This window comes from Mchenga conophoros, linkage group LG6 (assembly GCF_057382185.1).
Source record: "Mchenga conophoros isolate Kocher_MC1m ecotype Shallow Benthic linkage group LG6, M_conophoros_male_GT1.1, whole genome shotgun sequence".
Classification (NCBI taxonomy): Eukaryota; Metazoa; Chordata; class Actinopteri; order Cichliformes; family Cichlidae; genus Mchenga; species Mchenga conophoros.
The window spans coordinates 33,213,246-33,235,186 of record NC_140531.1 but is presented as its reverse complement, the minus strand read 5'-3'; the positions used below and the strand labels follow the sequence as shown (position 1 = coordinate 33,235,186).

At 38.5% G+C, this 21,941-nt stretch overlaps 1 protein-coding gene across 2 annotated transcripts; it reads left to right on the top strand.

Moving 5' to 3' along the window:
* The first annotated feature begins 218 nt into the window (after positions 1 to 218).
* slc25a10b (solute carrier family 25 member 10b) lies at positions 219 to 14,486 on the top strand. 2 transcript variants are annotated; one of them, XM_085277536.1, is made up of 12 exons: positions 219 to 948; positions 1,739 to 1,958; positions 6,327 to 6,446; positions 8,138 to 8,252; positions 8,490 to 8,538; positions 8,624 to 8,665; positions 8,752 to 8,795; positions 8,883 to 8,953; positions 10,164 to 10,256; positions 10,545 to 10,622; positions 10,724 to 10,780; positions 11,576 to 14,486. In XM_085277536.1, exons 2-12 carry the CDS (start codon positions 1,869 to 1,871, stop codon positions 11,675 to 11,677), a joined length of 861 nt encoding a protein of 286 aa, XP_085133662.1. In that variant the 5' UTR covers positions 219 to 948; positions 1,739 to 1,868; the 3' UTR covers positions 11,678 to 14,486. The 2 variants fall into 2 exon arrangements, with proteins under 2 accessions (XP_085133662.1, XP_085133661.1); XM_085277535.1 differs by having other exon boundaries at positions 219 to 1,021.
* Positions 14,487 to 21,941: the final 7,455 nt, after the last annotated feature.

The window sequence follows — 21,941 nt, the reverse complement described above, 5'->3', positions numbered from 1 at the left end:
TACAAACAAATATATTCTGAAATGGAGATTATGTTTTAAAAAATCATGTTCATGTTCAATATATGAATATATGGGAATAATTAACAAAACCAAATGGCCTGTATTTATATAGCGCTTTACTAGTCCCTAAGGACCCCAAAGCGCTTTACATATCCAGTCATCCACCCATTCACACACACATTCACACACTGGTGATGGCAGCTACATTGTAGCTGTTAGGTATTTTAGTACCATGGGAGCATTTACTGGATATTGTTTTATAGTGACATTATGCAGGAAAACTCTGTCATTCAATAAGGCCCCTTTGTTTTAGTTATTTTTCTCTTTGACCCAAGAATTGATGTGTGAGAATCACAGGCTGGTACAAGGTTGAAATACCACAGAGATCACTCCCTCAGCTACATTAGTTTCTTAATCTTTTAGGAGACGCCTGTTGAAGGCCAAATGGTTTGTTTCAGATTTCACTAATGAAAGAACTCTTCGTTTTGTGCCTTGAAAATATGTCGCTGAGATAATCACAATTGTAGCTGAACTGATAAACTACACAAAGGATGCTTCTTCACCCAAGGGCAGGAAGACGCTGCCTTATCTTGGTCTGTACTGGTTTAAACTGATAAATCTGCTGTCTCATGAATTTTACCCTCTATATAAACTGTTGTACTTGTGAATAAAGTTGAGTCACTTTGGGAAGACAATCTAAAGCAGTCTCTGTTTTCTTGTTCTCCCAAGCTGCTCCCGAGCTCGTACTAACACGCTGAATGGCATGCTTGAATATTACTTGAGAATATATTTGACTGTGTTACAGACTAAGGGACATTCTCTGCTGATAGGTGAAGGTACATTCTCTGCTGATAGACGTCCACGCCTCGGAGGAAGCCGATCCACGGAGTAGGCCTTGGAAACCGTTTCCTTCAGTAGCCACAGCCACCCTGGGGCGCACTGACAGAGGTGAGGCTGCCGGACACTGGCGCCACCGAGCCCTCTGACCACCATCAGTAGGCAACGGGTGAAGTAACCAAAGGTAATATTTATCTGTCTAGGGATTAAATATTTATGTTAAGGCCTGCTATTACCCACACTACGCCTCACTTATATTTCGTTTATTTTACAGTCCTTTAAGCGTATTCTTTCTCTAAATATTAATATTTAATTGTCTGAAAAACAAACAAACACCAAACAACCATTCAGAGACACGTGTTTGGACATGCTACCCCCTCCTGCATGACTAAATTACACTTTTTAATCACCTGAAGTGGTCTCGCGTGATAAAACGTTGTCTTATATGAACAGTATCCATCACCAAACTCTTTTTTTTTTCATGGCTCGTTACCGCTTGAGTGAGAATGTCGACAGTTCTCTTCTTAAAGGGACAGTGCGACACTTCGTCTTGTTTGCAGCTGCGCAGAGGACGCCTGTCGCTTTAAAAAGCGTGACAGTTCATAGATGCAAAAGTGGGCTATGTGAGTTTTTGCTGTGTCGGGGGCTGTAGCGTTCTCATACCGCTGTCGACCTTTGGATCTCGACTCTCGGGGACAGTAGGCAGATCCGCCGTCCTCACTGACAATTGGCTGTGCTCCTCTTCTCTTGAGAACTACTGATTCCTATTACGCTTCAGCTCGAGACCAAAACACAGAAGAGATGTGGCGCGAGTGTGCGCGATGCTGCCAAAGTCCCCGGTCCTTAGCGCAGGCCCTTATCGCAATGTTTGAAGATTAACGAGGTTATCCGTGTCCTCTAGACCACCAGAGATACAGCAGCTGTTCCCAGCAGGCCACGAAGCCACCCTAGCAGCCGGACAGCGTGTCGAGTCGGACTGACAGGAAGGAAGTAACCGCTGTATCTGCACGGGACAAGCAGAGCCTGGTAGCATGACTGAAAAACGAATGTCGCGGTGGTATTTCGGTGGGCTGGCATCATGTGGAGCCGCCTGCTGCACGCATCCTCTGGATCTCCTTAAGGTGAGCGGCGTAAGGGGCACAGTAACCTTCCGCCGCGTGTGCAGGCCTTGACACATGGGTACAGCTGTTCCCAGAGGCAGTACTGGGGAACATGACATATTAGTTATTCGCGAATAGCTCATCACAGAGTGGTTTTCAGATATCATTCTGTCCTTTCAAAAGCTGCACACCTTCAGCCTTTATTAAAGACAGACAGACTTCGAGGTACCATGGTCGAAGACAGATGTGTTAAACATCCGGTCTGGGAGCCCGAACTGGGCCGTCGGATTGCTTGCCCCATCGAACGAGTCTTTAAAGTGTGAAACCTGCAGTGAAGGCATCGATTACCCCAATGTTTCATTTAAATGTACTGCTAACCCTTCGGCGGAGATGTTGGGCTTAATTACAGGAGTAAAAATGGGATGAAAATTCAAGTATTACAATATTTAAAAAGCTTGATTAAAATAAAATAAAAACGTACTATTGATTAGCTACAAAAACTACATGTGAAGATTTTTGTTCCTGTCATCTGTAAACTGTAAGCATTGTGCAGTGACAGTAGTCTCATTAAATGTGGAAAACTGAAATATATTTTGGAAATTGTATTTATCTCAGGCTGCTAATTGTTTTGTAAATGGATAAATTATACTTTTTATTTTTATGACAAATTTTAGAAGAGTGGCGTTATTGTTCAGGCCCACTCATGACACATATATGACTTATGAATTAAGATAAGTTGGGACTAGACTTCCAGTCTAGGATATACAGGTCTAATTAGCAAAACATGTTGATTACTTGAGTAAAATTATAAAAAAAGTGGTGTTACGACAGGGTGGCATTAAGTCCAGGGGATACTCCCGCCTCTCGCTTTATGGTAGCTGAGTTAGGCTCCAGCTGCCCCAAGTGTGAAATGGATAAATGGAAGAGAATGTATGTTCGGATATCAATAGATTAAGTGCAATTTAAATCACACTGAGAAATAAAAAAATAAAAAAACTTTTGCCACATACTCTCCTTGGTGGAGAATGCAGATCTGTGAGTGTTTGCAGGGACATGCTTGTTCACTCTTGTTGATTTCGTCACATTGCTGCATGGAGAAGTAAATTTGCACATCTCTAACAGATTACTCAAATTCTTTCTTATGTTACTCCCTTTTGATTGCACAGAAAAAAGCAGCATGTGAGCCTAATAAGGCCAACTGGTCCTCAGGAAGTCCTGTGGTGTGCAATTATGTAGTTAAGGCTTGCAATTACCCCACTGCAAAAAATGCCATGAAGTGCTCTATGTGTGTTAGCTTGTGAACTGGTTGGAGATGTTTTTGAAGTGTAGCTTCATCTTCGTAGTTGGCACACAAATTATGGGAAAGATTAAAATACAAGTTTATGGCAGAGGAAAAATCAAGGCACCTTTCATGACAGTGATGAACCTTTGACCTCTAAAAGTATTATTTAAAACATAAATTATAGATGCTTCTGTTCAGTTCAGTTCAATTGTATTTATATAGTGCTAAACCAAAACAAAAGTTGCCTCAAGGACTAGTTTTCGGGAAATGATAAAAAAGTAGTCAACATTTGTCCCCCGTGGGGTTTTTGTTAGTAACCTGATTTTAGTTAGTTTAAGGTGATTTTGAGATTTATTACTGACAAGCTATTCTTGTCTAACATGATAGTCTACATTAGTGAACAACAAAGTGATTTCACTGTGAGACAATAGAGTGACTGTGCAAGTTTTTATTGTGTTGTATACAGTACTGTGGTTATTTCCATAAACTGAGGGCAAGTAATTGCAGCTTATTTCCTTGTTGTGGAAATGAAAGGGTGTGTTCTGAAAGCTAATGGTGATGCTGTTTTGCTCCATTGTTATTCTTTGTGTCAGAGTGAATTGGATCCCATGTGGGAGAATTGTTTGTTTACTTAACAAAAGTGAATTTCACTGAATCTGTTTACTTTTGATATACGGTTGAAGTGAGTCGCATTCCATGTTTGCTTGTCACTGCTTGTCTTGCTATCTTTTAGCATAAAAACAGATTTAAAGTATTCAGTCTGTTGTTCAGAGCATTGAGCGGTGTTCCACTGCAGCCTAAATATGTCACCTTTACTCCTCTGTAATAACCTTCATTCCCCCACGAGTTAAATACCATAATAACAACTTTATAGGTTTTGTAGGGAGCTGTCATTGGATAAAGAAAAGAAAGGATACGCTTATAATTAGTGCATATCATACACAAAAGAACTGGGGGTTTATTCTGTAGTTTGTAACCCAACATTAAGGCAGTTTGCGACTTTGCAACTTACAAAGCCAACGCATACCAACAAACCACATTTCCATAAACGTTAATAGCAGGACATCTGCATTTAGGAATGACGTGTATCACCAAACCCACGTCAAATAAGAAAACTGCCTGGTCATGCCCTATCAGCATACTTTTTTTTGTATGTGTGTTAATCAGGAGATCTATTACACCATCAGATAAACTGTTTTTTGTTTTCTGAACCTGTACTGGAGAGTTGCTAAACAAGATTTTTCTGACCTCACCTAAAAAGACAATAATTTAGCCAGACTCTTATCACCTCATCCTGGTGTAATATTTCAACACGATGAGTGTGCACAAGTGTTTCTTGGCTTGTGAATGCGTGTTGGTTCACTGATAGCTTAAGTATAGTAACCACTGAGGACAAAGCACGTACAGCAGTGTTGGCATAAACAAGGAACAGAATGGAAAAGTTCCTCAAGTGCAGCCATGCTTAAAATAATAAAAATAAGATTCCAGAAACATGCAAAATGTTGTCGAGTCCAGTTTAACTCAGCTTAAGCCGGGGTAGTGCTTGTGCAGTTAACACCCCAATACTACACCAAAAGTTTTCACTTACAAGTCATTGAATTCAGGTGTTCCAATCACTTCCATGGTCACAGGTGTATAAAATCAAGCACCTAGTCAGGCAAACTGCTTCTACAAACGGTTGTGAAAGAATGGGTTGCTCTCAGGAGCTCAGAGACTTCCAGGGTGATACAGTGATAAGCTGCCACCTGTGGAACAAGTCCAGTCAAAAAATAAATATTTCATGTTCAACTTTTAGTGGTATTGTAAGAAAGTGGAAGCTATTTGGAATTGCACCAACTCAGGCCACAAAGTGGTAGGTCACATAAAATCACAGAGCCAGATCAATGGATACTGAGATGCATAGTATACAGAGGTTTGTCATTTTCTGTAGAGTCGATAGCTACAGACCTCCAAACTTCATGTGGCCCTCAGATTAGCTCAAGAACAGTGCGTAGAGAGCTTTGTGGAATGGGTTTCCCTGGCCGAGCAGCATGGAATGGAGTGATGTAAAGCATGCTGCCAATGGACTCTAGAGCAATGGAGATATTTTCTCGAGAGAGACTAATCGTTCTTCTCCATCTGGCAATCTGATGGACAACTCTGGGTTTGGCTACTGCTAGGAGAACGGTATTTGTCTGACTGCATTGTGTCAAGTATAAAGTTTGGCGGAAGGGGGATTATTGTGTGAGGTTGCCTTTCAGGAGTGGAGCTCGGCCCTTTAGTTCCAGTGAAAGAAATTGTTAATGCTTCACCATAAAGAGACAATTTTGAGAATTTCATGCTCCCAACTTTGTGGGAGAGTTTAGAACAGCAAGACATGACTGCGCACCAGTGCACAAAGCAAGGTCCACAAAGACATGGATTAGAGAGTTTGGGGTGGAAGAACTTGGCTGTCTTACAGAGAGTCCTAAGCCCAACCCAACAGAATTCAGTACAGACTGTCAGTAGTTCTCCATGTCACTGCTGATACTTTGAAAAGCTGTGATAAACGAGATACTGAGAGCTCCAAAGTAAAACTAGGAAATGAATATTAAATTTCCCATTTGAATTGAACTGTGCTTAAAAACAGTCTGTCAGTGTAAACCAGCAGGATGGTGATTAAACAAAAAAGCGACTCAAGGAATCATAACTATTTATACATCTATTTTACTGCAGTAGACACTGACAACAGTTTCATTTGAAGGCTCAGTGACCTTCATGGTGTAATCTTGGTAATAACATAGGATTAAAGCCACATTTTGGACCATTGACCTTCTCTGATAAGAAAAATAAAACAAGTATATCTTGGTAACACATTTGGAAAACTTCTTTATGATTGCCTAAATTGCACGTATTATCATGACTTATCCTCCTCTTACGACTGTCTCATCAGAGCTTGGTGAGTGTTTTAGAGCTTTACTAATACCAGAGAATTCAGATTATACAGAGTCACCCCTTGTGGTACAAGTTGTTCTGTAAAACTAAAAGTTCGTGAGGTTGCTGTATCAGCCACAATAGACACACATTATATCAGTTTCTTCATTATTTGCTGTGTATTTACTGTGTGATCTTCATGACTGTCTGTCCAGGTACACTTACAGACGCAGCAGGAGGTAAAGAAGAGGATGATTGGAATGGCTGTTCATGTGGTGAAGAACGACGGAGTCCTGGCTCTATACAGTGGTCTATCTGCTTCACTATGTAGACAGGTATGGGTGCCTGTGTGCATACCATAGGATTCTGTGTGTTTGTGTGTGTTGTTTTCTTCATTGGTTGTTTCTCTCACTAAAACAGAGTGAGACATTTACTTTAAGCATGTAATTTGGTACCTGTAGCACATGCATAGTACTGAGATTAAAAATGTTACTATTTGAACTTACTACACTGTAGTGCTGACTATTATGTGAAGTTAACTGTGGTTGATGAATAAAATAACTGGTTTATTGCAGCAGGATATGATCAAATACGTCACTGGTGAATTGCAAGTCTATAAATGTTGCAGAGGTGTGACCACGGTGAGAACGAAGAGTTGTCAATAAAGGGTTGTTCAAGTTTAATCCTGTCAGACCGTAAGTGAACTAAACTCTCCTCTCAACCACCCTGTAATTAAAGGCGCACGCACCTAAGCCATACCAAATACACCCAAATGTTTAAATGAATTAGTAATTATGAAGTTCAAGACAATTTTGAAAATGTTTTATGTAAGTAAAATAAACTATAATATCTGTATCCATTACAAATAAAGAGAAATATTTCAAATATTTTTGTTTTAACTTTAATTATTATGGCTAGAGGCTCATAAAAATCAGAAATCCAAATTATCTCAAATTATTAGCGTATTTTATTTAGAGTTTGTGTAAATTTAAACAGTAGTAGTACTGTGCACTCTATCACATTCAGCCACAGTCATGGGAAACCTGCTGACTTGACAGTTGTCCAGTTGACAAAGGTGACAAAGCCTGGCTGCAGAATGCTGTGTCGATGCATTGATCAATAGAAAGTTGACTAGAAGGGGAAAGTGTGGTATCAAAACGTCAACAAGCAGCCTGAATGACCACAACCGTGAGAGGATTGCCAGGAAAAGTAATTTCAGGAACTTGGAAAAGCTTCAGAAGGAGTGGACTGAGTCTGGTGTCAATGCATCAAGGGCCACCACGAACAAACATCTTCAGGAATGGAGCTACAGTTCATCCTGAACCAGAGACAGTGTCAAAAACAACTTACTTGGGATAAAGAAAAAAGAGCTGGACTTTGGTTTAACGGTCCAAAATACTCTTTACAGATGAAAGTGATTTTCATTTTATTTCCTTGTTTTATGTCAAGGTCATACAGTCTGGAGAAAGTGCAGAGGGACAGAATCTAAAGTGTTTGAAGTCCAGTGTGTAGTTTCTGCAGTCTGTGGTGGTTTGGGGTGCCATGTCATCTGCTGGTGTTGCTCGTGGTTTTATCAGCAGAAGGACTTTAGAGGACTTCATGCTTCCTTCTGTTGCCAAACTTCATGGAGATGTCAGTATCATTTTCCCACAGGTCTTAGCACCTCTCTGTACTGTCAAAACTCTTAAATGGTGGTCTGACCATGTGATTACTGATTGACTCGCCTGATATCAGTCCTATGTGAATCCTGAAAATGAAAAAAACAAAACAAACTAAAGGTTTGAACTATTTTACTTGGGACATAATAAATGAAGAATTTATGAAAGTTCACTAATGTAAAGGCTGCTTTTAAAACTGCTTTGCTTTAGGTAGGTAGGTCTGTCCGTCCGTACGTACGTACTAGTCGATTTACAAAAGAAAACAGAAAAGAAAAAGGGGGGAAAGAACCAGAATACAAAATTTTCAATAATTAAATAAAGAATTCTTTCTCTTCTTGTCTTTTTCTTTGTTTTCTTTCTCTTGTCAGATGTCATATTCCCTCACCAGATTTGCCATCTATGAAACAGTGAGGGACATGATGGGCAGCACGAACCAGGGCCCCATGCCTTTTTACCAGAAGGTCCTGCTGGGAGCCTTTGGAGGTTGGAACATGTATTAGGAGAAAAGCTTTTATTGTTTGAAATCACTGAGAAACAGAAGAAAACTGCTTTTACAGTTTGGGTCAGTGGTCAGTTACCTAAGGACCCAACTGTTTATAAGTTTAATGGAGTTAAAACACACACACACACACACACACACACACATAAATATTTTGTTACTTTTTTCTGTAACTCGGGCTTTCACAAACACGCATTCCAACAAGGTTTCTCTGCCAACAGGTTTCACTGGTGGGTTTGTTGGGACCCCTGCAGACATGGTGAATGTCAGGTAACATACAGTTACAGTTCTGTATCCAAATTACTGCAATCACTAGTTATTGAAATCAGAATATATGAAATGTGCTTGTCCCTAGGATGCAGAATGACATGAAACTACCACCAGAACTGAGGAGAAAGTGAGTGTTGTAATTCATAGTCTAAAAAGTTCGGCTTGAATGTTTTTTTTATTAATTTAATGCTTTTTTTTTTTTTTTTCCTCCAGCTACAAACACGCCATTGATGGACTTTTTAGAGTCTTCAGAGAAGGTAAATACCAAATAGGATATACTGTAGCTTCATGTTTAGCTCTCACGGGTATCACGTGTGACTTCTGATTTCTATCCTGTCATGCAGAGGGCATCAGGAAACTCTTTTCAGGAGCCTCCATGGCCTCCAGCAGAGGAGCAATGGTTACTGTGGGACAGGCAAGTTACGGTAGTACAAATGTGCTCGCAGGCTACAATTTCCTATCAGGAAACATTGTCTGTATTTTTTTTTAACAATACCAATTTTAAACAATTATCACAATGTCTGAAAATGTTAGAGACCTTAATAGTTCTCGGGTCAATGATGGGCGATTTGCATCTATTTTAATTTTAATTTTAATATTGGTGGGTTATTGATGTGATATTCTTATTTCCTGATAGACGACATTATTTGTATTTAAAATCATTCAGTCGATTTGTGATCTGAAGAGTCTATTATGTGAAATTCAGTTTAAATGTATTTTCACTGCATTTAATTAATATTCTTTCACAGTCAAGGGACTAAAAAAACTGTTAAGATTGGTGCTTAATTGATCAAAAATTTTAAATGAATTATTCAGACATGACTTAAATTGTTGGAATAATCAAAATCGGTAACTATGAAAAGTTTGATAGTTGTTTAGATACTTGAAATAATTTTGTCCAGCAATTTGCATGCATTCTAATGTCAGAGTAGCACAACCATAAACATTTCTGAATGATTTTAATTAAAAGTAACAAGGTAAAAAGGATATTTCGTCATACAGTGGACCCCATTTGTTCTTTTCTGGCTGAAAAGGTTTGTAACGCTCACTTAAATAACATTCAAAAAGCAATGTAGCGCTGTTCTAACTGCTCACGTCTAATTATTCTAAAAGTGTAATCAGAAAAATGTAAACTGTAAGTCAGAAAATGAGTATAAAGTACATTTTATGTTCGAGACAGATCATTGAAGGTCTGCAGCAGCAAAACATCAAGCAGCATTTCTGTTGTATAGAGTGTAAGAAGAAAGCAAGAATATTTTGACAACATGCAGTGGTTGTTACATTGCATTCTCCAAGCATGACTGATCGCTGTGTAACTGTTACAGCCAGCTGTCTTAATATTTTTACTCAACACTCCCACCTGTTGACATCGTCTTTTTTTCTTGTACTACCACTAGGAGGAGCCAAACTCAAAATGTACATTTTTGACTGTATTTTGGACTTGTTTGTTTGTTTTTTGTAAAACTAAATTCTAGGATGTCACTATCTTTTGGGCAAACAGTGTTTTAAATAATCCAAATTGCAGCCAACTATTTAATTCGAAAGTGGTAGGAAATTCAGAAAGGGCACATTATTTCTTTTTACACTAACACTCATTTTCTTCCTCTTATTTTCTTCTTCTGTAGTTGGCATGTTATGACCAAGCCAAGCAGCTGGTGTTAGGAACAGGCATGATGGGAGATAACATATTCACACACTTTCTTTCCAGCTTCATTGCGGTAAGTATCTGGTTTTATTTTAGTCTAATTCAGTTGGTATAAAGTCTTGAGAGCTTTAATAAGTAAGTGGACTTTGTCAGTTTTTAAAACTGAACGAACCTTTATCTTAAGATGCAAAATGTCTTCATCCAAGAAGTGAAGTGTCTTCACCAAGTTAGAGTTCAGTGGCTTCCTTTTCCAAGCTCTCAAGACTACCACGATCTTGATAACTGATCACACAGACATTTTGCACTCACATTTTTGTTGATTGATCTTCACTCATATGAACTGCATCTACATCATTTGCAGGGAGGCTGTGCTACATTCCTGTGTCAGCCTCTAGACGTACTGAAGACGAGGCTGATGAATTCAAAAGGAGAGTATACAGTGAGTGGATCATTCATTATCACTTTTTCATTTCTCATACTTTCATCCCTTAATCCTGGTATTTGCTGGTGTTCAGTTTTAATTAATGTCTCTGTCTTCAGGGGGTGATGCATTGCTTAGGAGAAACAGCCAAACTGGGTCCACTCGCATTTTACAAGGTAAAAGACACACAAAACAAAATACATTTAAAACCTAAATGTATCACTTCAGTTATTTTACTCTCTTTTAAAACAAACATTTTAGAGGTGGTTGTATGACCTGAAATAAACTTTATCAACCTCAGAAATGTCTACGTTTTAAATTTTTCAGAAATCCCTCAGTCAGAACATGGCATATTATTTAATCTTATTTTTTGGGGGGATACTTCCCGCGTACCACTAGAGGGAGCCCATGTACAACCGGTGGTACGCATGCCACAGTTTGGGAACCACTGACCTACAGCAGCTGAGGTTAACAATGGCTGCTACCAGAGGATATAGAGACATGACAGACTTTCAGGTTTCTACTTGCTGTACTTCCATGGATTTCATCATTTCAGGGCCTTGTATTGATTATGTTGCTGAGATCTGGTGGATGCGGGGGCAGATAATCTTTTACAGTACTGCTTATTCTTGTTGTTGCTGGGGATAATTGTTGATGACGTTGGCATTGTGCATAAACACAAACTGCAACATTTTTATGTATTAGTTTATTCAACAGGGCAGCAAAGATGAATAAAGATTGCTGCAAATGACTGAGATCACCAAGAAGCTATTTTTCATCTACAGCCTCATCTGTACCTGTGACCTCCATGAAATTAAAATAAGAAAAAAGAAATACCCTTACAAAAATAATAAATAAAATATTAAAAGCATTGTTTAGTTTATTGCCTAATCTCATGTAGGAGCTCTAATTGAATAGATTTGTTAGAGGAAACTTACAAATAGTAATCTCTTGGTAACTTTTGTTTACAGGGACTTGTTCCTGCAGGAATCCGCTTGATTCCCCACACAGTGCTCACCTTCATCTTCCTTGAGCAGCTCAAGAAACACTTTGGCATTCGTATCATCTCCTGATTGCCCTCTGACCAGCCGCTCTTAAGCCACCCTTACTGCCTATCACTACACCCACAGTCACTCTGCTGTTCATCAAAGGAAAGAAGGGAAGGAAGGAAGACACACACAGTTTGTTATGGCTTGTGTATGCTTTCCCTCTCCTTTAGTTCTACCTCTACATTACAGCTAGTAGTTAAATTGTTTTTTTTATTTGGAGCACCAACTTCCAGTAAGGAGCTAATCCTCTTCTGATTATCCATAAATACTAATGATATGATATTAGTTAGAAATGATTTAATCAAAAAGGTCTGTAATGGGTTATTAGAATGACAGATAATAAAATTAATGGATATCCATGATCATTTTAGCTACAGATGGGTACGTGATTGTAATAATTGAATTAAGAATTGTTGCTTAAATAAGTCCTTTTCTAACCGTTGATTGTTATCATATTATACCAAGACATGTTTAGGATTTATAGAATTGTAAAATCTACTTATGAAGCTTAAAAACAAACCCAGCACGGCCTTGTCCTCAGTGTGACTCTGATAGACCGTAACAGTAAATACCAAAGCCATTACTGAAGCATGACTAAACAAGCTGTTACGTAATTCCATAATAACCATTCCAACCAACGTTAACCATGTGGGCTGTACTCTTGGTACTGATTTATTTGTTATCTTCCTTGTTGATTAATTTATATTTTAGAACTGGAAATCGACTTTTCGCAGGTTAAAGTTACATTATCGTTTACCAGATATTTTGTATTTTACTTGGTTCCTCTGTTAGCATTTCACTCTCAGATCAAGAGAAGATAAGGACCAGTCTTGCTAATGCTGCATTTTCTAAGTGAGAAGGAAATTAGTGGAGAAAGTGTGAACCAGAGGAGGAGGCTGTTAAAATCCTAATGAAGATAGAGGCTGTTTTGTGCAGAAGCCCTCGTGGCAAATTGAGGGCTTTGCACATTATCTAAAGTCTTAACTCTCCTGTATTTGACTAATTGGAATTTCTTTTGCCAGAGTAATCTTTCTTAATTTGTTATTTTACTGGGGGGAAAGTGTTTTGCAGTACTAATTTTGGCCACTAGAGGTATCTCTATTCCATGTTATAAATAAAACTAAAGGCCCTCATGTTAATTTCAGCATTTAGTATAAACACGAGGCACTTACATTGTGTGTTGGCACATTTCTAACATTACTTTTATGAATTTCCTTTGGATAGAAATGCATCATAGCTCGTTAGGGGTTTGTTGGGTTTAACTTGAAGTAAAATGGGTCTAAATCACCACCTTTTCTTATCTGATACAGTCATCAGTGTTACTGTTCTTTGCACTCATTCTCACATAAGAGTTTATATTCCATTCAAAACACAGGGACAACCTCTTGACCAAAAATCGTACTGTACAAACACATTGTGAATTTGGGGCAGATTAAAAAAAAAAACAAAAAAAAACAACCCAAAAACCCCAAAACAGTTTTACCTTCTAACACAGTCTGTTTTCTTTCATCTGTTCTCCCATATGAATAATATTAAATATAGAATATCATTTTTTTTTCTTTTTCCTGCCTGTTCTTAAGTCATAAATCAATACATTCTCATTCACAGGTGTCAGATAAAGCACTACTGCTAGTGCTGCAGAGATACCCATAAAGTGTCCTTTTGGCATCTGTCCCTTGATGCACTGGCTGAGGCAATATTAGGTGCTGAGACATAATGGGTCCTCTTTTAAAGGGCGACAAAATACGCTTTCTGAAGTTAAAGGGGATGTGAAAGAAGTCACGAGTTTGTCACCCAGGAGACTGCAGTTCGCGCCACATTTCAGAGCTCGGTGTCTTCCACTTCCTTCTTCACATTTCAAAAGAAAATACATTTCTAAGCTTTTGCTTTTTTTCTAAATGCTATCACCCACTGGTTACATCTAACCATCAAAAACTACTTGCTATGGAATGATCACACTTTTTACAAGATGACCCTTCACATCATTAACACTCTACATTCAAGAATAAACCTTACCACGTACATTCAGATGTGAAAGGAGTAGTTTGTTCATCCTTATGTGACAAGCTGGGAACGACAGCCACCAACTAATGCCATAATCAGTGTGTCAGTACATCAATGCCAACGGACACTTTGTGCGTATTGTGTAAAATGACTGCATTTGAAGCCTTGGGAAGGAGAATGAGTTGCTTTAACACAGGAGTGGCAAAAAAGGAATAGACCACCCTTTTAAAAATCACTGGATTTTTTCTTTATTTCTGTCTGACTGGCTTCTCAGAGCTTCTGTAGTAAAATTTTCAATAACCACTTGATATCTTACAATTCTTTTTAAATCTATAAAGATTCCTGTGAAGAACTGCTGTAGCATTCTTTAATCCTAGTGTTTTCTCTAATTAGATGCATGTCAGAGTTTGTCTCAGGATGCTTCTCTGTTTTATGAGATGACCCTTGAAATCATTATGATTGACCTGCTGCTTAGAAACACATGCTGTATGTTAAAGCATGTTCTAAAAGTAAAGTTCTGGTTAGCAACGTTAATGTCTTATCCCAGTTACTGTTCTGTGACAACTTTCACTTCGGTTCAGAGAAATGATGCATCTGAAGTGCTTTGCCTGCTCTGTTAACAGAACTTGTAAAGTCATGTTGCCTTAAAGTGTCTGTCCTGCAGAGGGCAGCATAGAAACGTGTGAAGCGTCATCCAAGTGTGCATCCAAGTAACCCTGCATCTTCATCCTAGGATGAACTGTGAAAAAATGAAACTGGAGGATCAGTGTGATGAGTTCTGATTTAGATTTTAACAAATGTTTTTTGGAATTAAAGTACTAATTTAAAATTGGTGTTTTGTATTTATTACATTATAGTAAAGCTTTATTTTGGAACAAAATTAAGGTGCTGTTAGTCATGCCGTATTTTTTGTGATGATTATTTTTGACATTTAATAAATTAGCTGCAGACCCACTGGGCTATATTAAGTCTATGTCATAAAACAAACAGGGTAGTCTTTGTGTTGATGCTTTTTCTTGTGCCATAGGCTCACACTGTGAAATAACAGTGGCTGTGATTGTGAAATAACTTCATCTTCAGGGATTTGTCCTCATTAGAACAAGGACATAGTTTAATGCCTCTCAACACCCCCACCCCGAGGCTTTAGATCACTACTTCATTTGCACAATTATGTGGTTAAGTTATTATATTCGGACATAATCATTAACGAACGAATTAATCTAGGTGCCCTTTACATTAATAATACCATCCTTCACAGTAGTGATTATGATCTTTAACCTGCTCACGTACATATTCAAGAGTGTTACTTTTCCACAGCTATGTAAGCCATCTGTGTGTACAGTGGTGACAAAAATCCTTATTTATTTTCAGGAGGCCCATCACTTCATTAGCTCTCAGTCAATAAACACTGTTCCTCACAAATGTATTTGTTCAAAAAAAAGATTCAACATTTTGACTAAAGTACATTTTGTACAGGGCATTCAGTACTTCCAGCATCATCCAGGGATTCGAGGTTTGTTCTGTGTCCAACTGTTGTCATATTATTTATTTTTCTCTTTGGGGAACAGCAGGTACTTATGATAAATGAGTCTTTCTAAACAGTCAATTTATATTTTTTTAGCAATTCACTCATTTGTATTCTGTATTTCTGGCTTTTCATTCGTGTCCAATTTATTATACTGTTGTGTTATGTACCTTCTAGGAACATTTCCCCAATTGGAGGACATAAAGTACAGCATCTATTTTTCTAGCAACAATGAAACTTGATGGAAGCTACACAGGGCGAGAGGCAGGGTACACCGTGAACAGGTCGTCAACCTGACACGGGACTAACAAGCTGGCTGTAGTTAAACCTTTACTCAAAAAGCCATCTCTAGACCCAGCAGTCTTAGCTAATTATAGGCCAATCTCCAACCTTCCTTTCATATCAAAAATCCTTGAAAGAGTAGTTGTCAAACAGCTAACAGATCATCTGCAGAGGAATGGTTTATTTGAAGAGTTTCAGTCAGGTTTCAGAGCTCAGCACAGCACAGAAACAGCTTTAGTGAAGGTTACAAATGATCTTCTTATGGCCTCTGACAGTGGACTCATCTCTGTGCTTGTCCTGCTAGACCTTAGTGCAGCATTCGATACTGTCGACCATAATATCCTATTAGAGCAATTAGAACATGCTGTAGGTATTACAGGTACTGCGCTGCAGTGGTTTGTATCATATCTATCTAATAGACTCCAGTTTGTGCATGTAAATGGAGAGTCCTCTTCACACACTGAGGTTAATTATGGAGTTCCACAGGGTTCAGTGCTAGGACCAATTCTGTTTACATTATACATGCTTCCCTTAGGCAGTATCATTAGAAGACATAGCATACATTTTCACTGCCATGCTGATGACACCCAGCTCTATCTGTCCATGAAGCCAGATGACACACACCAATTAGTTAAACTGCAGGAATGTCTTAAAGACATAAAGACCTGGATGGCCGCTAACTTTCTGCTTCTTAATTCAGATAAAACTGAGGTTATTGTACTCGGCCCTGAAAATCTTAGAAATATGGTATCTAACCAGATTCTTACTCTGGATGGCATTACCTTGGCCTCCAGTAACGCGGTGAGGAACCTTGGAGTCATTTTTGACCAGGACATGTCCTTCAACGCACATATTAAACAAATATGTAAGACTGCTTTCTTCCATTTGCGCAACATCTCTAAAATTAGAAATATCCTGTCTCAGAGTGACGCTGAAAAACTAGTTCATGCATTTATTACTTCCAGGCTGGACTACTGTAATTCATTATTATCAGGATGTCCAAAAAACTCGCTGAAAAGCCTTCAACTAATCCAAAATGCTGCAGCAAGAGTCCTGACAGGGACTAGAAAGAGAGAGCATATTTCTCCTGTTTTGGCTTCCCTTCATTGGCTTCCTGTTAAATCCAGAATTGAATTCAAAATCCTGCTCCTCACATACAAGGTCTTAAATAATCAGGCCCCATCTTATCTTAATGACCTTGTAGTACCATATCACCCTATTAGAGCGCTTCGCTCTCGCTCTGCAGGCCTACTTGTTGTTCCTAGAGTATTTAAAAGTAGAATGGGAGGCAGAGCCTTCAGTTTTCAGGCCCCTCTTCTGTGGAACCAGCTTCCAGTTTGGATTCGGGAGACAGACACTATCTCTACTTTTAAGATTAGGCTTAAAACTTTCCTTTTTGCTAAAGCATATAGTTAGGGCTGGACCAGGTGACCCTGAATCCTCCCTTAGTTATGCTGCAATAGATGTAGGCAGCCGGGGGATTCCCATGATGCATTGAGTTTTTCCTTTCCAGTCACCTTTCTCACTCACTATGTATTAACAGACCTCTCTGCATTGAATCATATCTGTTATTAACCTCTGTCTCTCTTCCACAGCATGTCTTTATCCTGTCTTCCTTCTCTCACCCCAACCGGTCGCAGCAGATGGCCGCCCCTCCCTGAGCCTGGTTCTGCCGGAGGTTTCTTCCTGTTAAAAGGGAGTTTTTCCTTCCCACTGTCGCCAAAGTGCTTGCTCATAGGGGGTCATATGATTGTTGGGTTTTTCTCTGTATCTATGAAGCGCCTTGAGGCGACTTTTGTTGTGATTTGGCGCTATATAAATAAAATTGAATTGAATTAACAGAGAAACAGGCTGACATTTACACTCACATTCACAACTACGGGCATTTTAGAACCACCAATTAACCCAAATCTCAGTAACTACATGTCTTTGCACTGTGGGAGGAAGAGGAAGCTGGAGTACATAGATGGAGCATATAAAATGAAAATTTAAAAAGCATCTAAAATGGATCCTTGAGGGTCGCCACAGTTATTGGAAGCTGAGGATGATGAGCAGTTTCCTATTTGGACAATAAAGGTTCTATCTTTAAGCTAAGTTGGAAATTGGTGTCGAGCGTATCCATCAACAGTACAAGAGTCAGAATCAACAGTGCACAGATAGATTCATTCAGCTAGGAGGGTTGGTTTTCTGGAATTTAAGTGGAGCTATGTTGTTGATTATAATGGAGCAAGCCATGTTAAAGAGAGTCATGAGATACTGCCTGATTGTGTAAGAGGCATCTATGCTAGACTTTTGAAGGCACAGAAACTTAAGAGTAAAAGCAGCTGGAATAATGAAACAAGAAAGGGATTGTGGCTGGAATGTGGCACGAAGCGTAGACTCACATGCAATAGCCTGAGATACAGATATCAACAGTTTCAAAGTTAACAGAAATGCCAATAAAACAAGATCTGCTGTGTGGCTCTGCTGATAGATGGGACAGATCTACTAAACATACTGTGAACCACAGTATTAGCAAATATTAAAATCCACTAAAATTAAAAGACTGAGTGAGAAATCATCCAAGATAAATGCTCTGAAAGCTCTTGAATAAAGTAACTATTCCCTTTCATTTCCATAAAAGAAAATAAGCTAAGGATAAAGGACTGATTTAGATTCTGTGACAGTAAACGCATCACTTTTTTAAAAATGAAAATTTGAAGAACAGTTTTGAATTTTGTTTTCATAAGATTTCAATTCACTTTGGACCAGTAAGTAAAATTATTCATATGCAAAAGACTTTGAAAGAGGTGACAAAGCTACAGAGGATTGTCACTAATTTAAGAGCTGCAGAAACTTAGTGAACAGCAGTTTTCAACAAACACATTAAATACATTCCATTCAACCATAGGCAGTATGAAAAAAGATGGACATAGCTTCTGGGACTGAAAAATGAAGCCAATGCAGGACTGCCTTAAACTTGCATTCTTTCTAATGGCCTGGAGAGGTTGACTCCTCTGGTTCAAATAGAGGTCAGTCTATATAGAATCTTTTGCTGTATGACCTCAGTAAATACTTTCCTGATATGATTTCATAATTTGAAATTTTATTGAATACGCCGTAGAAGTCATTTTAATTTTGTTGTGTCCAACATTAGAGTAAACAAAAGAGGATAAAATAGGGGATGTTTTTGAGCAGGCCTACCTTGTGACTGAGAAGTTTCCTCCATATCATTATGACGCACCCGCTGGTTTTCTCCATGAGATTAAAAAGCAAAGCTTGAGTCTTAACGAGACTTCACTAACAAACGAGGGCAACACACATAGCAAAATTTTAACTTTAGCTAATACAAAGTTAAATGCAACTGTCAAAGGAATAAAAATCCAGTGCTGCTTTTATTTACTCGCCTCTGTTTATCACATGCATCACCTGATTTCATTCAGCAGTGATTTGGCTTATAGACCGTTATGATAGTTTTAGAACTCTGAGGATGGATGAGACAACAATTACCCACTTTGCTGACCACTATGTTGCTTTAAAGGCCAGCTGCGGTTCAGTTTGATCTCAGCATGGTCAAGAGCTCAGTGAAAAGTGATTGCGGGTTCTGGGCTGAGTCTAGATGGAGGAACAGCAGGAAATGATATTAACTCAAAGGTCACGGTGAAACTCTGGCGACAATGAAAGCGATCTAAGAATGAAAGTTTTTCTTCCATGTTACTTGGCACTCGGTAACTCATCTGGTAACACAGTCCACACCACAAATATTCATCCCTCAACCTTTGCGGCTCTACAGGGTTAGCGGTTCAGTAAAAGTAGATTGTAAAATGATGGTTATCTACTGATTGTTATAAATTTAATCATGTTTTCTGACTAGATCACTTGATGATATTGCTTGTCTTCATCCTAAAAAAACCTCTTTGGTTACACTGGGCTTATATTTGCAGCCATTACTGATGATATCATGCACTGAGTTTTGTTGCATTTGGTTCAGTCTGAGCACACAGAAGTCTCCTGCACCACTGCATTCGTGTTTCTTCCACCGGTACTGAAATCATCAATAAATGTCAGGTTCCACCAGCAAACCATACACACTCAGTAACAGAAGTACCACCATATTTGACAGATGAGGTGTTGCTTCGGGTCATGAGTTGATCCTTTTTTCTTACTCTTTCTTCTTTCTGTCATTTTGATCGAGATTTACAATTTTGGTTCAATCCACAGGACTTTGTTCCACAACTCTACTGCTTTCTCTCTGGTTTTTGTTATTTTCAACACCTTGGCCTTCATGTAACCTTTCATTCATCTGCATTGCATTAATGATTTTTTTTTCTTTTTCCCTCAGTGTCATTCACAAGGAAACATGAATGCTTACATTCAGCATCAGGTACAGATACCCAATAGGTCTTTAATGCCCAAGTTTTTGCTTTATTGAAAGATAACAAAACAAATAATTAAATAAATAAGCAGAAACAAGAGGCAGTAACTATAGATTAATAATTACAGGTCACAGCTAAATAAATGGCAGTAAGGGATATGTCCCTCCTGATAACTTTCATCCTCACAAGTCCTTTCACTAACACACTGTGACCCTCCCCATAGTTATGTAATAACTTTAATTCACATCGCAATCAAGAAAGTTCATTTAAGTCATTTAAGACTACTCGTATGAACAAGAAATCCATAAACCAGTGATGCCGACTGTATAATAACTCTGAGATAATAATGAACCTTTTTTTTCCCTCAGTCACAGTCAGTGATGTGTTGCTTTAAGATGTTCTGATTAGACATACCAACATCAGGATTAGCGTTCAGTAAGTCCAGTCTGTTTAGCTGTAGATACAGTGGATTTGTCTTTTTGTGAGCACATCCACAAAAGGCTTTTTAGATTTTGTTACTAAAGAGAAAGGCAAGCCAAAAACCAATGGTGAAAAGCAGATTAAAGTTGTCTTCAAAGCACAGTGCTGTTCTGCTTACAGTAAGAATTGTGTTCATTTTATTTTTCTTGTTAATTTTTTTCTTACTCTGTTTTATTTATTCTTCCATTTCAGGTTTGAAATTATAATGAATTACGCAAAGCATAACTTTATTGCTTTATTTCTGAAGTTCAGTGGTTTAGCACAGCTCCAAATGTCTACCATTTTTAATGGCCGTTTGCCATTTGAAAATATATCCACTCAGTTCACATTATTTAAGTTGCAAGGCCATAACATCTTCACCACAAACACTCTGTAGGACCTGATCAATAGATTGGATGACAGATGTTTCAGTTCTTTGGTCATATTTCCTTTTACATTAGCAAGATGGAATGAGGTGCTTTGCACATACGAGCCGTCAGGCTCTAACAACATTCATCTCAAGACTTCTGCCACTGGCCGTTGGATACAATGAGGTCCTTGCAGCTCAGCAGCAGCTAAGATCACACACCAATTAAAATAGATAGCACACGCTATTGCGTTAGTAATATTTTTAGAGAAGGAAACAGCACTACCCCAAGAGCTTCCTACACTTTAAACTGCACGCTAAAACTCATGCTCTCCAGTCAAGGAGATAGCATGTATTAACTAACATCAGTAAGTAAAAGGTCTTACATTACTTCAGCTCTATTTTAATGCCTTAGGACGTGTAAAGTACTTCATCATATAGTAAAAAGAAATAATATTAAATCATTAGAATATTCCTGTGAAGAACACAAATCTTGGATGACACGTACTTAAAACCTCTCTGTGATTGAAAATGATGCTACTGACCTTGGTGAAGGCAGATGGCCAAACACTCATTCTTTAAGGTTCATTTAGTATGTTATGTATCTCATGATGTTAAATGTACATAGTTGATCATGCAGGTTGACAGTTTTTTTGAATGATGAATGTGACCTTCTCCTGGCTTTTAGCAGTTTACTAGGTTTATTTTCTCTCTCTGTCCTATAACTTGGTTTTCAGCAGTTGTAGCAGACACCTGCTTTTAAATGAAAAGCTCAAAAAACCCAGTATGCAATATCTGCACTGCTAAACAGAATTTAAGCACTGAACAGATACTTCCCCAGGTCTTATTAGACATCAACTGAGCTAAAAGAGAAATAACATTCAGTAACACAACTTAGTGTATAATCATCAGGTATATCTATGCAGCTATTCATTTGTTTGGATCCAGATGATTTTTTTTACCTAGCTATCCAGCTCCACGGGTTCATTTGGAAAATGACATCTTTCATGGTTCTGCCTGAATTGAAAAAACATGATCATGCTGCACAGAGTCGCTCTCCACCACACCTCCTCTGTAATGTTGACCCAGACTCACTCTGCATTCCTGCCACAGATCAAAAACAGCGTCAAGGGTTTCAAGACAAATTGTCTGAGTTTGGTGTTACTATTCGTCTTCTCTTACGTGACACATTTAACTCTGACTGTGTGTGTGCATAAGGAGGAACTGGTGGTGAATCATATTGGTGGTGGTGGGGGTGAGTGAGAGCCTCAGGAAGGATTAGAGGGATTGTGAGAA